Raw genomic sequence first — 17,077 nt, 5'->3', positions numbered from 1 at the left:
AAGGCTCGACTTGTGGCAAAGGGTTATACCCAGGTGGAGGAAGTCGACTATGAGAAGACTTTCTCACCTGTTGCCATGTTAAATTCGATCCGCATGATAGTGCATCGAGGTGACTTGATCGTCACGAAGATCGCCTCGGAGAAAAACATTGTTAATCTGTTTACGAAGGCTCTCATGATTGCAGTGTTTAAGGGTCACCTTCAAAGCATGGGTCTACGAGACCGCTCGCGGCTAAACTAGGGCAAGTGGGAGATTTTGTTGCACTGGGTTTTTATGCACTAGTTTATTGTTTTGTGCCTGTTTACTTGTACTCCCCACTTCATTTTAGGACAAGTAAGAAATTGTTGGGGTTTGTGCCCTAAAGTCTCGTGTCCAGTAGTTTGTAAACAACTTTGTACGAACACTTGTGATGTATAATATAAATGATATTTACTTCACTACTTGACTTTGCACATTTTACCATATTTGGATATAACAAGTGTTGTGACTTGTCACAGATGGTCTGATCCTGATCATTCATGTAGGGGACATGCAAGCGGGGGCGTCCTATACAAAGAGTTTGTATAAGACCTGACCATAGGTAACATGACCTCAATCCTGAGTGAGTTGGGAACTCCTGCCATTGAGGGCGGTTCTTTGATTTGCATGGGTGTGAGTGGCTAGAATGCTGACTCAAACCTAACATTTTGTGGATTCGTCTGATTTGGGAGTTGAGAACTCAGCTTCACAAGAAGAAATTCACTCCTTCCCCGAAGCAGAGGTAAGTAGATAGATAGCTCCCTTAAGAGCTAATTCCAAGACTTGAACGATGTGGCGCCATGCACCTTCTCATGGCCCAAGAGGTGTTCACACATAGTAGGACTATGTTGTATTATTCATTAGAGAGATCAGTGGTACTTAAGGAGGAAGATGTAATTACAGGGGCAAAACGGTAAATTGGCCTGCTGTAATTACGAGCGTCTGTGAAGGGTTATCGTATTGATGATTGGTTATATTCAATGGACATAGAAATATATCTATGGCAAGAAGAGTTCAATTGTCGATCTTTAGTGGAATGCCTGGCAGTTAACGGATGGTGGATTCGTGACTAAAAAGTTTAGTCAGCTATTCACGTATCGTTGGAGCTTCGATCCATAGGTCCATAAGGTCCCCTTGGTAGCTTGGACACAAGTTGAGAGTCAGTTTTTGGGTGAATTTGAAATGTTCAAATTGACAACAGGGAGTTCGATTATATATGATATAATTGAATGAGTTAATTAAATATGATATAATTAACTTTATGTATGAGATACATTAATTTGGAGAAAATTGGATATAAATATGATTTATATCTAGTAGAGAAAAAATATTATAATTAATATATGATATTAATTTTAAGTTATGAATGTTATAAGATCACATTTATTGGACGGTTATAAATGAAATGGGAAGGCGCCTCTTCGTTCTAAATAACGGTTGAGTGCATTATAAATAGCAGACGGTGTGTTGATCTCGATGTGCACGGATATTGTGAAAAAGATAGTATCATCATTTAGAAAATCAGTGCCTATACGATAGTGACTACACGATCGCTTACATATACGATATTGCTAAGCGATCGCATATCGATTACACCGTCGCGCGTTATTATCTAAACGATCATTTACCTTTTTTTCTAAGCGATCGTTTAGCTCATGATATTTACTAAATGATCGTATAGACGATCACTTAGTTTTTCCTATGCGATCGTTACAATGATCGCTCACCATTTTTCCTACACGATTGTTTAGACAATCATTTACCTTTTCCTACACGATCATTTAGACGATCACTTACTTTTACTTTCAGGCATATTGTCTATGCGATAGACGACCGCATCTCCCACTTGTTTGATCGTTGTGTACAGTCTCTCTTCCTCATTCCCTCTACCAAATTCGAACAAAGCCCACACTTTGGATCTCACTCTAAGAATACTGAGGGCTTTGAGTGGTGTTGTCTTCTCTGTTTTCTTCTGTTCGAGGTAGACGGGTTGACTTCAGACACGCTGTGAAGAATAAATCTTCATCTAGTATGATTTCTTAATCTCTTTAGCATTATGAAAGTATGTTTGAATGTATATACGGTAATTCTGTCACAATGAATTGGAAAGATCTGGTTCCGCTCGTAGGTACTCTTGAATAAGAGTTCCTTCAATATCAGCAACAACGGAATCAATAAGGATCATTAAGCACTCTAATTCATTAATTTTGGAAGAATATAAAGCATGCTCTTGCATAAACAAGTGAGTTTCATGACATATCTTTGTAGAACTTCTTCAAAGCTCAATCTCCAGCTGCAATCTTCTCTGAATCTCGTTGCAGACTACCTCAAGATCTGCCCCACTATTCTCTTGGTGCTCTAGATTGAGTTGTGGGACTCAAAAGAAGCTTGAATCAAAGGATTATGGAGAATTGCTCACAACAACAATCTTGTTGAATAACACTTTCTTCACCACGAATTTTCAACTGAAATTCTCTTGATTGCATGCCCCAAATTCACTCCAATCTCTTCAATATATTGCAGACCATCATGCAAGGAAGAGAGCTGTATGAGTTGCAGCTCATGGTTGGAATAGTTAAAAGCAATAGTGATAGATTTTGTGTGAGCAAGTAGAATATGGATAATGGAATATCTCAATATTCCATTTGTGCATAGTTTTTTCCCATTTTCCAATTTTATATCAAAATCAAAACTTGATTTTTAAAATCCATTTTTGATTTTAAAACTGAAAATTTTAATTTTATAAAATTAATTTCATAAAATAAATTTGAAATAAAAACTAATTAATTTAATATCAAATATGAAATTAATTTTTACACATATCCATATATTTAAATCATATTTAAATATAAATTCTCTTATTTTGTTTAATTCTAAAATTAAACAAATAATTATATCTCATATAATTACTAATTCCTTTAATTCTAATTTGAACTTTTCAAATTAACTTATCACGTTACTCTAGAGATAATCCAATTACGAGCTAATAGGAGGACATCGCAGACCTATAGATTATAGCTCCAAAGATCCGAGATTAATTGGCTAAACTCATTAGACCAAATTAACCCTTATTCGCTAACTAATGGATCACTCCATTAAAGCCCATAGTTGCACTCCCCTCACTGTAGATATATTATGTTCACATGATTTAACCATAATTAGTAAGTCGACCTTTCACAGATTGTTCGTAATAACGGCTGGGTCAAATATCTGTTTTACCCCCAAGATTACTTCCTATTCCTCGAGTTCCTACTTATCCTCTAATGAACAACTGGTTTGTGATCCAATCACTAAACCAAACTCTCTCAGCCCAGTGAGAGGGTGGGACCCTTTGTTCAAGACCTGGATTCAGTACTTGAGAGAACAACCTTTCTCCTATCCTGAAGTCGGGTAGGCATGTACCCTGTCTTGCACTCTATGTCTCCAGCTATCTATTAGGTCTTACCCCTGAAATGCGAGGCTTATTGGGCCAACCCTCACCTATGAAAATCTAAGGATAATCCCAAATAAACAAGAGTTCATAGTTAACTCAGGATTAAGATCAAGTTACCTAGGTCATCTTAGTGAAATAGTCAGTCTTATACAGTAAACAACGTTATAAAGTAAGGGTGACTTATTTCTTGGTCCGATCTTATGCAAATTCATTGCATAGGACGCTCCTACTCTTCATGTCATAACATGTACGAATTAGGATCACATCGTATGTAGCACTTTACAACTCTTTGTAACAACTACAGAGTGGGCCGCATCCAATAGTATTACCAGAATAAGATACCCAAACTTATTCATGTACTATAGATCATTTTGACTATTTACTTGAACCTGATCCACTCTTATGTCTCCACATAAAGTTCAAGTACTCATATAATAGTCATGGGTCTTAGTTTATTGGATTTAGACTTTCATGTCTACAATTCATAAAATCAATAATAAATTTATTGACTATAGAAAATGTTTATCATTTTATAAACTGCGAGTTTTAGGACATAAAACCCAACATCATCCACAGTATGAGGGAGATATTCCATATGTTAATAGATGTCATTCCACGATATCTAATTTTTCCCAAATTGAATTCATACAATTCTTGCATGGACATCTTATTTGTCAAGAATCATTAACATGAAACTTCGCCATATCTAAAAACTAGGATACTCCTTCGCTATACTCCACTGATAACTTATTCCTTAGTTTAATCCATTCTTTATTTATCCTTAGAAATAAATCTTTTTTGACCAACTTGTAATCCAAAACAATAATCTGGATTAGAGGACAAAGTACAAAGTCTTTATTAAGCATGAATTTTGATTAATTTAATAAACAATTCCAAGTTTGTTTGGAGAATTTAAAATTTTAAATAATCTCTAATAGGTGATTTGACTTTTTTTGCCCCAATGTTATTAATTTTTTGGCCCCTAAACTAAGTCCAAAATTAAGTAATAAGTAAAAGGGGTCCATTTTTTTGCCTTTAATGTTATTGATTTGGTTTGAAAACCAAAGTGTTTTTAGGGGTATAGAGTTTAGGGCTACAAACATCATAGTAAATTAACAATAAAATCCATAATATTAATTACATATAACATCCATATTCCACATTTCACAATAACATCCACAATCCACCAAATTGCAGAAATTGTAAGTAAAAAACAACAAAGGAGATAGATGCTAAATGACAATAAATGAGATAGATGCTAGAAATATTACCAACTTGCTAGAAATTAAACATTAACAACATACTAGCAATTAAAAACAACAAATAAGATAGATGCTAGAAACATTAAATTTAATTTAAAGAACAACAAATGAGATAGATGCTAAATGACAATAAATCAAAGCAATAGTAATCAGATTTTAAAGAATAATCGGATTTCAAAGACTAATCGGATTTCAAATTCATGAGAAATTAAACAATGGCTTAAATTTGCAAAATAAGAGAAAGAAAATGAAAGGGATGTGAATGAACCTTGTTGAAAGATTGTAAAGAACAAAAAAAATCGTAAGCAATGAACGACGACGACAAGGAAATGAACGACAAAGGACATAGAGGGGAGACAGGAAGACAAGAGGTTCTTAGTTTGGGTTAAATGAAAGGGTTAATGGGGAAGAAGCGGTCGGCAGCGGGTGGCGACGCGAAGGGGGAAGGGGAAGGAAATAGGTGGCGGCGCAAGGGGGAAGAGGAAGGGGCGGCTAGGATTCTAAACTTTTGTAATGGAGAAGAAGAGGAAAATGGGGAAAAAGATCTGGTTTTTTACCCGATCAGATCTTTCGACGCCGCCCGACAGGCGTCGGGAGATCTGTCGAAACTCCCATGGGCCATTACGTCGTCGAGAGTTCCTTAGAAACTCCCGATGATCCATTACATCGTCGGAAGAGTCCCTATCTCTCGATGGCCGATCTCCCGACGATTGATTTATGTGTTAGGGAGTTCATTTTTCATGTAGTGAAATTAACAACAAATGATTGAAATGATAAATAATTGGGTCGTTACTAATTTATCATTTGTTCCTACAAAATAAACACCAAACTGTTCAAATTCTCTTCCCAAACTTAAATATAAATACTCTAATAGAAGTGGATTGTAAGATCGTATAACAACACTAGAGAGTATGAATGAAGTTGCTTCATAAAATTAAACCTTCTTCAAGAAATCTAAAACTAAATTTAATCAATTTAAACTAATGAAATAATTAGCACAAAATAACTAAAATTGCAGAAATTAGAGAGTAGAGAGAAAGAAAGATGACACCGCTAATCTTTTTATGGTTCAGAATCCCTATTCCACTCTCAAGCCTCTTTGGATATTTTATTGCAAGGATTATCTGAGAACCATTATCTTTTTTTGCGGGTTTAAGAGTCAAACTACAATTAGTCTTCTGCAGGTTTAGGATCCAACCTATTTCATTGTCTTTCAACGGGTTCAAGATCAAACCACTGTAAATCCTTTTTTAGGTTCAAAATAAAACTATTGCACTAAATCCCATGGTGCTCCTACACCCTATTACAAAACTCAATGGAAAACTAAAATTAAAGATATCACCTCTAAATAGATAAAAAAATCACAAGTTTAGCTCTAACCAACAATCTTTCTCACAAAATAAAACAATCAAGATAAATGGATTATTGTGAGAGATTTGAGATTTTTTTGGGAAAAAAGAAATGAAAAAAAGCTTACTAGAAAATTGCTTGGAAAAAGTGAGAAAGTAGATGAAATTTGGCTAAATTATGAAATCGAATGACTTAATAGCAGTAATTAGAATTACACCAAGACTTATAGTGGTTAGATTATACAACCTAATTAAAAAGGTTCATAACTTCCTCTTTAATATTACAAGAAATGTCAAGTTAGTTTTCATTATTTGTTACATCTACATGGACAATGGAGTATGGTCTCCAGAGTGATAAAAGAATAAATTCTTCAACCTTCAGCTCAATTGATACTTACAAAAGATAAGTGTAAATTCAATTTCACTCATTTATCTCTAGTAAAATATAACAAAGATGATGAAAGGTGGAATTTTGGAAAGATTCCATTTTGAAATTGAGAAAAGAGAAAAATAAGGACATATTTGGTAGGCGATAGGAAAACAAAAATTTGTAAATAAGAGATTCAATGAAAACAAAGTTGTATTTCATGTTTTTGGAAATGTGTTTCATAAACGATTCAAAAATCAAATTCTGATTTAAACAAAATTTCAAAGTATGATCGAAAATATATTTAGTTACTCACTAAATACTAGGTTGAATATAAATCTTTACTAATTGATTTCTAAACACGTTTTTTATGTTAAATTTTTTTTGTATAATTATTATTTTGTAATATCATATAATATAATATAGAGAAATTCTTATAAATAAAAAAATTTCAAAAAAATTTACAATTCATAGCAAAAAAAATTCAAAAAGTGCTTTGTACTTTTGGAACTTTTTGCTATAAAATGTAAATATTTTTAAATATTTTTTATTTTAAAAGGACCCCTATAATATATTACATATTTTAAGTTTAACAAAAATAATTGAGTTTATAACATGAAATAGTATAATTATTATTGTTTTTTTAATCATTAATGTAATTTTGCATTTAAAAATTTTTAATTCAAAATCTGGAAACATTGAAAACATAAAATAATTGTTTTCAGAATTTGCACTTTTGGATCACATCTGAAAATAGTTTTCAGAAATATAATATTAGAAATTAGTTTATATTTTGTTATAAGTTTTGTTATACGGGTAGTTAAATGGTTAGTCACGGTTGTAATTATGCCTATTTATAGGCCTCTTTTGGTTAATAAATGAGACAGTAGATTTATTTACTCTGCTTTAATATGGTATCAGAGCAAATTAAAACTCTTTGACTTTTCGTTTTCCCTCCAACCACTCTTTTTCTCGTGACTTTTCTTCTTCTCGGGCCGATCTCGCTCCCCGACCTTCCGGACACTAACGTCGATCTCGTTCGCCTCCGTCCAAAGTGTCGAGCGCCACCGGTGAGCGTCGATTTTTCTTTCTTCTTCAGATCCGAAACGATGATCATTACCAGATTCGACGACCCAACCTCATCCGAAAACTCCAACTCCATGGAGAATGTTCAATCTTCCTCATCTTCCATTCTTAAATAATATCAGAACCCTTATTTTCTTCATCCCTCAGACAGCACCAACTTTGTGCTCATTTCCAATCTTCTTACGGAATCGAATTATGACTCGTGGAGTCAGGCGATGAAGATCGGGCTCACTGTCAAGAATAAACTCGGCTTCATCAATGGTGAAATCCCTCGACCTTCTGGTGAGTTACTCAATTCTTGGATCATATGTAATGGCATTGTCACCATGTGGATTCTTAACTCTCTTTCCAAAGAGATTTCTGCTAGCATCAACTTCTCCGATTCCGCTCAAGAAATTTGGGTTGATCTACAAGAACGGTACTAGCGTAAAAATCGACCAAGAGTCTTCCGATTACGCTTTGAAATTTCTAACTTATCCCAAAATCAAGATTTTGTTACCACATACTATGCCAAGCTGAAAACGTTGTGGAATGAACTCATCTCCTACCACCCATCTTGTTCTTGTGGAAAATGCACTTGTGGTGGTGTCAAGAACCTACAGACTTACTTCCAAACAGAGTATGTTATGGCTTTTCTCATGGGTTTAAAAGATTTATCTGCTCCTATCAGATCTCAGTAGTTACTAATGGAACTAGAACCATCAATCAATCGGGCCTTCTTTCTAGTTGCACAGGAGATTGACCAGAAAGCTTATTCTTCATCCTTTGGCAATGCGATATCTTCATCTAATGCCACTGCCCTCCTTGTGAAAAATGGTTCTTCTGCTTCCTCTAGACTGCTTCAAGCTATTCTCGCAACACCAATCAAAACAAGAAGAAGGATAGATCGATCTGCACCCACTGTAATATTCAAGGGCATACTGTTGATCGATGTTACAAACTCCATGGATATCCACCAGGGCACAAGCTTTACAAACCTTCTGAATTAGCGAGAGCAGATCATTCTGATTCTTTATCCTCTTTAACATCTGAACAATGCCAAGGCTTATTGGCTATGCTCCAGTCCCATCTCAACAAGTCTAAAACAGCCACTATAGTAGCAACGTTCAATAAGGCAGATTCTATCACTCCTACAGCTCATGTTGCAGGTATTTATTCCCTTTTTGATATATCTTCTGATCAGTGAATACTTGATTCTGGTGCATCAACTCATATCTGTCATAATAAGGTCATATTCACTACTCTAAGACAAATTAAACCGACAACTGTTACTTTGCCTAATCAGTCTCAGCTTCTGGTTGAATTTGTTGGGGATATTCAAATCAGTACAGATATCATGCTATAGAATGTGCTATATATATCAGGTTTCTGTTTCAACTTAATTTTCATAAGCTCTTTAACTTCCTATCTACCCGTCATGGTCACTTTTTTTTTAGTGATTTTTACCTCATTCAGGACAAGTACTCTTTGAAGACAATTGGCAAGGCTAACAAATGGAATGGATTATACTTGTTGCAAGCATCAGTTGATAAGTTCTTACATTTATTTTCACATACTACAGAACTTGTTTGTTCTTCCACTACTACATTCTCTGCTTCTACTTGGTATAATCGGCTTGGACATCCATTATATAAACATATTAGTTTCCTAAAAGACATTTTATATGTAGACATGGATAGTACTTGTAATAAATGCATGATTTGTTCTCTAGAAAAACAAAAACGACTGTATTTTCAAAGCCATAATAGACTTGCTGCTCATGCTTTTGATCTTATACATTGTGATATTTGGGGCTCTTACAATGAACCTACTCATGTAGGATATCGTTACTTTTTAACACTAGTTGATGATTATTCTCAGTGCACTTGGGTTTTTTTGACGAGGAACAAAAGTGAAGCTATTACTATTGTCCCTCGCTTCTTTCAGTTGATTGAAACTCAATATGGTTTTTCCATAAAAGCTTTTCGATCGGATAATGCACCAGAACTAGCCTTTACTTATTTTTTTGCTGCCAAAGGTGTTCTCCATCAGTTTTCTTGTGTTGAATGGCCTTAACAAAATTCAGTAGTAGAAAGAAAACATCAACTTTTGTTAAATGTCGCACGATCTCTGTTATTTCAAGCTAGGTTACTTATCTTGTTTTGGGGAGAGTGCATATTGACCGCATCTTATTTGATCAACCGCATTCCATCTCATATCTTGTCCTGGCAAACACCTTACTATCGTTTGACTGCTGAACATGCTGACTATACTTCACTACGAACTTTTGGTTGTCTTTGTTTTGCCTCTACTTTACCTTCTCACAGAACCAAGTTTCAGCCTCGGGCGATTGCCTCTGTTTTTTTGGGATATCCCACTGGAATCAAGGGCTATCGCTTATATGACATTGAGAAGAAGCAATTCTTTATTTCAAGGGATGTTGTGTTTCATGAAGATATATTCCCTTTTCATCAAATCAGTTCTCAAGCAGAGGTACTTGACCCTTTTTCGGATCTAGTTTTACCATTATCACTTCCATTTTCAGGTGATTTATCCAGCAATGAAGCCTCTTCATCATCTGCTTCTACTACTCCTGAGCTTTCTGACCAGCCTACTTCACATGACATTTCTCAACCTACTGCTCTCTTTGTTCCCTTTGCACCTACTGATGATGATGTTGCAGTCACTGATCAGCCCCATCTGTCTTTACTTGACAATTCTTCTCACTGTCGCCACTCTACAAGGACGACTAAACCACCCTCATATCTCAGGGACTATCATTGCAACCTCCTTTTACACAATCATTCTCAGCAGATAGTTACTAAGTATCCTTTGCAAGCTGTTTTATCTTATGACAGATTGAATCCTATCTACAAGATGTTTGCCCTCAATATCTCAGCCACATATGAGCCTCAGTTTTATCACCAGGTTGTCCCTCATGAACATTGGTGCCAAGCTATACACGATGAACTTCTAGCAATGGAAACCAACCGTACTTGGTCTGTTGTGCCTTTACTTCAAGGCCAACACTCTATTGGATGCAAATGGATATACAAAATTAAGTATCGTGCAGATGAGACCATTGACCGCTACAAGGCACGGTTAGTAGCCAAGGGATACACGCAGCAAGAAGGCCTCGACTACATTGAGACATTTTCTCCTATTGCCAAGCTTGTTACTGTCAAAGTACTTCTTACTCTTGAAGTCTCAAAAGGTTGGTCTCTACTTCAACTAGATGTTAATAATGCTTTCTTACATGGTGATATAGTTGAAGATGTATACATGGATCTACCCTTGGGTTACAAGCACAATGTTGTTCACAAACAGGGGGAGCATCTTGTTTGTTGCTTGCATAAATCCATATATGGCCTTAAGCAAGCATCACACCAATGGTTTGACAAGTCCTCAAAGGCACTCATTTACTTGGGATTTTCTCAGTCCAAGTCTGATTACTCCTTATTCACTCGAGGTTTTGCTCAATCCTTTGTTGCTTTGCAAAGCTCTCTTGACTTTCCCAAACAATGCTCAGTGTTTATGTTGATGACATAGTCATTACTGGTGCTTCTTTACCTGTACTACATGAGATCAAAGATCATCTGCACGAGGCCTTCAAGCTCAAAGACTTAGGGTCTCTTCGGTATTTCTTGGGTCTTGAAATTGCAAGATCGTCTCAGGGTATTCTTCTATCACAACGGAATTATACATTGCAGCTTCTAGAAGATCATGGTTTATTGGCTTGTAAACCGGCTCCTCTACCTCTTGATCCGGCTTTAAAGCTCCAATTTGATGTTGGTACCCTCCTTCCTGATGCAACATTGTATCGAAGACTCATTGGAAGACGCTATACTTGACTATTTCTCGGCCTGACATAGCTTTTGCTGTCCATAAGCTCAGTCAGTTTGTTGCTTAACCTAGACAACCTCCTCTTGATGTTACCATGTCCTTAATTAAGTATTTGAAAGCTTCTCCGGGCCAAGGTATTCTGCTACAACCTGTCCACACATTCCAATTAAAGGCGTATTCTGATGCTGATTGAGGATCTTGTCCTGATTCAAGGAAGTCTATAACCGGTTTCTGCATCTTCTTGGGTGATCCTATAATTAGTTGGAAGGCTAAGAAGCAGTCTACGGTATCCCGTTCTTCTGCCGAAGCTGAATACCGAGCTTTAGCTGTTACTACAAGTGAATTGCTATGGGTTGAACAACTTCTTCATGAGCTTTCGGTACCTCTTATTCATCCCTCTTTAATCTACTGTGATAATGAGGTTGCTGTCCATATTGCTGAAAATCCGGTTTTTCATGAAAGGACGAAGCACATTGAAATTGATTGACATTTTGTCCGAGATCACATTGTTCGTGGAAATGTCAAACTTCTTCCCATCCGGTCTCACTTGCAGCTTGCTGATATCTTCACCAAGGCTTTGCCCAAAACTTTGTTTTTCTCCTTACTATCCAAGATGGGTATTCTTGATATAACCACACCATCTTGAGGGGGAGTATTAGAAATTAGTTTATATTTTGTTATAAGTTTTGTTATACGGGTAGTTAAATGGTTAGTCACTATTGTAATTATGTCTATTTATAGGCCTCTTTTGATTAATAAATGAGACAACAGATTTATTTACTCTGCTTTAATACATAATTCAAACTGTCTACCAAACACATATTTGCTGAACTCAGTAAATCTGAAAACATAAGACAGATTTTGAATTGCCTACCAAACATACCCTAAATTTCTTTAAATTTTCTATCAATGCATGCTTCAATTATTTTTTCAAAAAATTTAAATAGACTGTTTGCCAAAATAATTATTTTTTTAGTAAATCATTTTAAGAAATACTTTAAAAACGTCAAGTGTCATAATTCGAGCGATTCAAAGTGTAGAACTTCTTTTCTGATTTGAGCGATATTCAAATTGTTTTGGAATGGATTGTCTCTTTGAGCTCTATAGTTTAAGCACTTTAAAATATTAAAATCATCGGTAAATAAATGTTTGTTGTCATCAAAACATATGATATGATTGAAATTCATAAAACTAACATAAATTTCTTTCTATATAGTTCTTGAAGTCTTGAATTACTGAATAATGGAAGGACTAAACAAATGTAATTTAGGAGATCCAATTGAAAGTAAGTGATCATTCAATTATAGTTTAATTTTGGAGGATTAAAAGCAAAATTCATAATCAAATACAAATTTGATAATCTACCAAATATTTGTTATTTATTTTTTAGGTATTTTTTTAGATTATGTAATGTTAGGTTGTTTTTAATATTAAAAGGTGACAACATACACCAACATTATGAAAGTAACAAATAAACAATATCAAAACGAACCTAGTTTAACTAGTTTAATATCTATCAACTCCGAGAATAGAGAGACGTATTAACAACCAACAAGATTACGAATCATAAAGATGATAATGGATGAAGGGATGGAATACTTGCAAATTCCTTACCTAATATGCATAGTTTCTTTTCTTCTCAATATAAAGAAGTTTTTACCTTTAATTTCTTATTACCAAACAAACATGTCATGATTTTCTTCTTGAAGCAAACTCTCAATATTTTTCATTACAATCCAAATAAAACCATTTTTTTTTTCATTTTTCTTGAAGCAAACTCCCAATACTTTTCACTGCAATCCAAATAAAACCATTTTTTTTAATACAATAAGCACTTGTAATTTCAAAGGAAAACAGAAATCGACATCCCCCTTTTGGTGAAAAAATTAAAGAAAAAAACTAATGAATAAACAAATTAAGAAAAATATATATAAATGTTTTTAAATTAAGCCCTTAATTCCCGAATTACAAATAGACTAAACAATTGGGTTTAATTGAAATTTTCACACCCAAAATTCTGACGCCATTCCAACAAAACAAGAGTGGCACCATAATGAGCCAAAGCACCAAAAACCACCAATACATGAAACAACTGATGGCTATGTCCGGCCAGATCGAACCGGCCCGGCAACCAACGCTCCGGAATCCGGCTCACATAAAACCCGGTTCCGGTAAGATAAAACAGAGCCATCGCCGCCTCATAAGCCAGAGTAATATTCCGGCGAGGATTACCCCAATTGACCACGGCGGAGTGAATTGCTGGAACGATGCCGAAGAGGCCCATGGAGACGAAGAGCAGAGCTCGGAAGGATCGGAATTTTCCGGTGGAGAGGGCGGGAGAGAGAAGAGTGATGACGGTGAAAATGCCCATGAGAGTGATTCCGGCGAGATAGATGAATTGCCAGAGGGGATCGCATTGAAAAATGTAGTAAATTGGGGGGAAAAAGGAGGTGATGATCATGACGGTGATTCCGATGTAATCGACTCTGAGTAAGAGGAGATTTAGATGATGAGAATGGCAAGAAAAGAGATGGCAAATGCTGCTTGAGAGAAGGCAGAACATTGAGCCGCTTAAGAACACGAAGAACGGCCACCGTTCTGTGACCGATCCGTTAGTTACTAGATTTATGTGGCTGGCGGTAGTGGCGGCGCCGTCGTAAGGGTGGATGCTTCCGGCCAATTCCATTAGCTCTGGTGCTGTGATCTGCATTCCGCACAATTATGGTTGAAGTTTAGTTTCTAGAATGGTGTTTCATTGGTCTATTGAGTTTTGAAAAAGGTTGAATATGCAAGAGATTAGTTGACACAAAATTAAAAATTAGAAAATTTTGTTGAACACAAATTAGATTGTTTTTATTTTTTGTGTTTTATTAGTTGACCATATTTTGTGTTTGTTTTCTCAACATTTCAATTACCAACGGTTTGTGTTTTGATAAGGTAGCATTCGAATTCTTAACATCTCAAAGTTATTTAAGATCATGTTATTTTCTTTTTAGTTTTTAGAATTTGGTACGAAATTTAAAAAATACGGTTAGAAAATAGATAATAAAATAAAAAAATTCATAAATGAAAGCAATATTTTTAAGATTAATTAAAAAAACAAAAAAAAAACAAAAAACTAACGTCTCAATAACTATTTCGATTTTAGTTTTTGGTTTTTGAAAATATATTTGTTTTCTGACAATTTTTAATAATATTTCCATTTTTTTTAAGGAAATACTTGAATGCCTAGCCCAATTCTAATAACATCAAAATTTTGAAAACTACTTTTTTTTATTAGTTTTCAGAACTTGACATATGTAAAATAGACAATAGAAAAAAAAAACAATTGGTGGATAGAGAGTTTATAGACTTGATTTTCAAAAATAAAAAACTAAAAATTAAGACTCCGTTTGGTAACCATTTAATTTTTTGTTTTTGTTTTTTAAAAATTAAATCTATAGACACTACTTCCACCTACAAATTTCTTCTTTTGTTATCTATTTTTTACCAATAATTGAAAAAAACAAGCCAAGTTTTGAAAAAAAAAATAGCTTTTAAAAACTTGTTTTTGTTTTTAAATTTGGCTAAAAATTCAACCAATATACTTAAGAAATATGCAAATCATGTTAAGAAATGAAAATGAAATAGATTTAATTTTAAAAAACAAAAAACAAAAATTAAAATGATTATCAAACAAAGCCTGAATGGTTATCAAACATGACTATGAATCTATTAGACCTTGTAAATAAAAAATCAAATATCTAATTTCAAAGTTTAAGAACGAATCATTTAACTTTAATTATTTTTTTTTGTAAGTTCAACAAATATAGAGTTGATATGATATTTAAATAAACGACATTTTTTAAGACTATGTTTTACAAAACTTACTAGTGCATTTACTAGTTATACTATTTATGTAACATTCAAAATGAATTTCCCATGTCCATATAAAGTAGTTTACTTTTTTTCTGAGAAACTTACTCCAATGAAATCTTTAGAAGCATAGGAAATGTTTGTATAGAGAGATGTGAGCATGGACCTGCATGAAAATATGGAATTCATTTGATAAAATTAATGTAAGCTAAATTTAATTAACTAAAAAAGATGTAAGTAATTTATAGTGTATTATAGAATTTACCTAACAAAAGTCTATAAATTATTATATTATATATATATATTATAAGAAGTCTAATAGAACTAATTTAGAATAGTGCTTGAATAATTTTATTTATTTATTGCAAAAAAAGGAAAACCATCCTACTTTTGTAGTAGTATAGTTCACAATAGTTTGTACACAAAGATTCACCCGAACTGTTGATTAACTTAAAAATCTTTTAGATTTGAACATAAATCGAAATTTAAAATTGTACCGTGATAACTTAAAATGATATGGGGATCTAAACTTTCGTCCTAAGTCATTATTATACCATTTTATATCTCAAATTTTGTCTAAATTTTTTATTTTATTTTTAAAAGTCTTATGATTGTTCGAGAGTAATATTGCAATTGTTTTATAGCATTCGAGTATTTTTTTAAACCGAATATTTTTTTTATAATTAACCACTATATTCAAAATCCCATACGTTGCGTCCTATGAACTACCAAGAAAAATAAAATGGATACTTCAGTTCATTCTCTTTCCTCCATAACCGAAATTACTTCTTGTTCTTATTCTTCTTACTCTTACTCTTACTCTTAATCTTAAGCGTAATGTTAATCTTAATCACTACCAATTCGAAGAAACAATATCCACCAATCAAACAAAATTAGCGAAAATTTCAAACTAATAAGAGAGAAAACAGTCCGAAGCTAGCGAAAATTTCTCCAAATTCCAATCACAGTTTCTAAAAACGAACGAAATTAATTAGAAGAAAGTGTGATTTCAAATAATTAGAGATCAGAACCTGGAAAAAAACCCGAACAGATCCGCGACTCGAGGCATATCTTCCATCAAATTCGCCAAACACAATCCGAAGAACAAAACAAATCCAATCAAATGCCTGAAAATCAAACAAATTCCATCAATCCAAAGCCAAAACATCACCAAAATCGAAGGAAAAATCAAAATCAAACCAAAAGAAAACAGTATATAGATCAGCATAGCTTAATTACGTCCAAACATTTAGGGTTTCGTTGTGCCATTGAAAGACACTGAGAAGAGCTCGCTTAAGAGGCCATTCCGCTCTATAATAATGGAGAATAAACTCGTTATCTTTCATATACTCCGGCAACTCCTTAAACGAAACCAATCGAAAATCCTCTTTGATTTCCTCGGCGCTGCTCTGTTTTTTCTCCATTTTTGCTCTGTTCTTCTTCTTCTCCCGTACAAAGCAATTTTGATTTTTGAAGAAACACTTCCTAAATTTCCAATAACTTATATAGAAATATAAAACAAGAGCGGGTTGGTTTCACTTTACTTATAGTTATAGCCTTACTTATACACAAATTAATTTTTTCTTTAAGCATTATTAAATAAATATATATATTATTTTTATGTTTTAAAAGAATAAAATGAAAAATTAACTTTGGTTTGTACATTGGGTTATTTAAAGCAGTTTGTGTGATACACAACTACACCAACTACTTCATTTAATTTCTCTCTATCTCTCTCCATGCAGGTGCAGCTAACTTTATGCTCTTAAATTTTTTTTCTCTCTCCTTTTTTATTTTTTTGAATTATTATTATTTATTATTTGGTTGTTGCTGTTGTTATTATTGGTATGGGAAGAGGGGAGTTGGCTGCTACAATTTGCAAATT

At 34.0% G+C, this 17,077-nt stretch overlaps 1 protein-coding gene across 1 annotated transcript; it reads right to left on the bottom strand.

Moving 5' to 3' along the window:
• Nucleotides 1-13,237: 13,237 nt before the first annotated feature.
• On the bottom strand, nucleotides 13,238-16,762 carry HHP1 (heptahelical transmembrane protein1). Its single transcript, XM_039024833.2, has 4 exons — nucleotides 16,432-16,762; nucleotides 16,224-16,319; nucleotides 15,301-15,358; nucleotides 13,238-14,041 (listed from the first exon to the last, which is right to left on the bottom strand). Exons 1-4 carry the CDS (start codon nucleotides 16,614-16,616, stop codon nucleotides 13,328-13,330), a joined length of 1,053 nt encoding a protein of 350 aa, XP_038880761.1. The 5' UTR covers nucleotides 16,617-16,762; the 3' UTR covers nucleotides 13,238-13,327.
• Between the last annotated feature and the right edge of the window lie 315 nt (nucleotides 16,763-17,077).

Source organism: Benincasa hispida, chromosome 2 (assembly GCF_027475165.1).
Source record: "Benincasa hispida cultivar pf3 chromosome 2, pf3_genome.v1.1, whole genome shotgun sequence".
Taxonomy (NCBI): Eukaryota; Viridiplantae; Streptophyta; class Magnoliopsida; order Cucurbitales; family Cucurbitaceae; genus Benincasa; species Benincasa hispida.
This window is presented reverse-complemented; position numbering and strand designations above follow the sequence as displayed.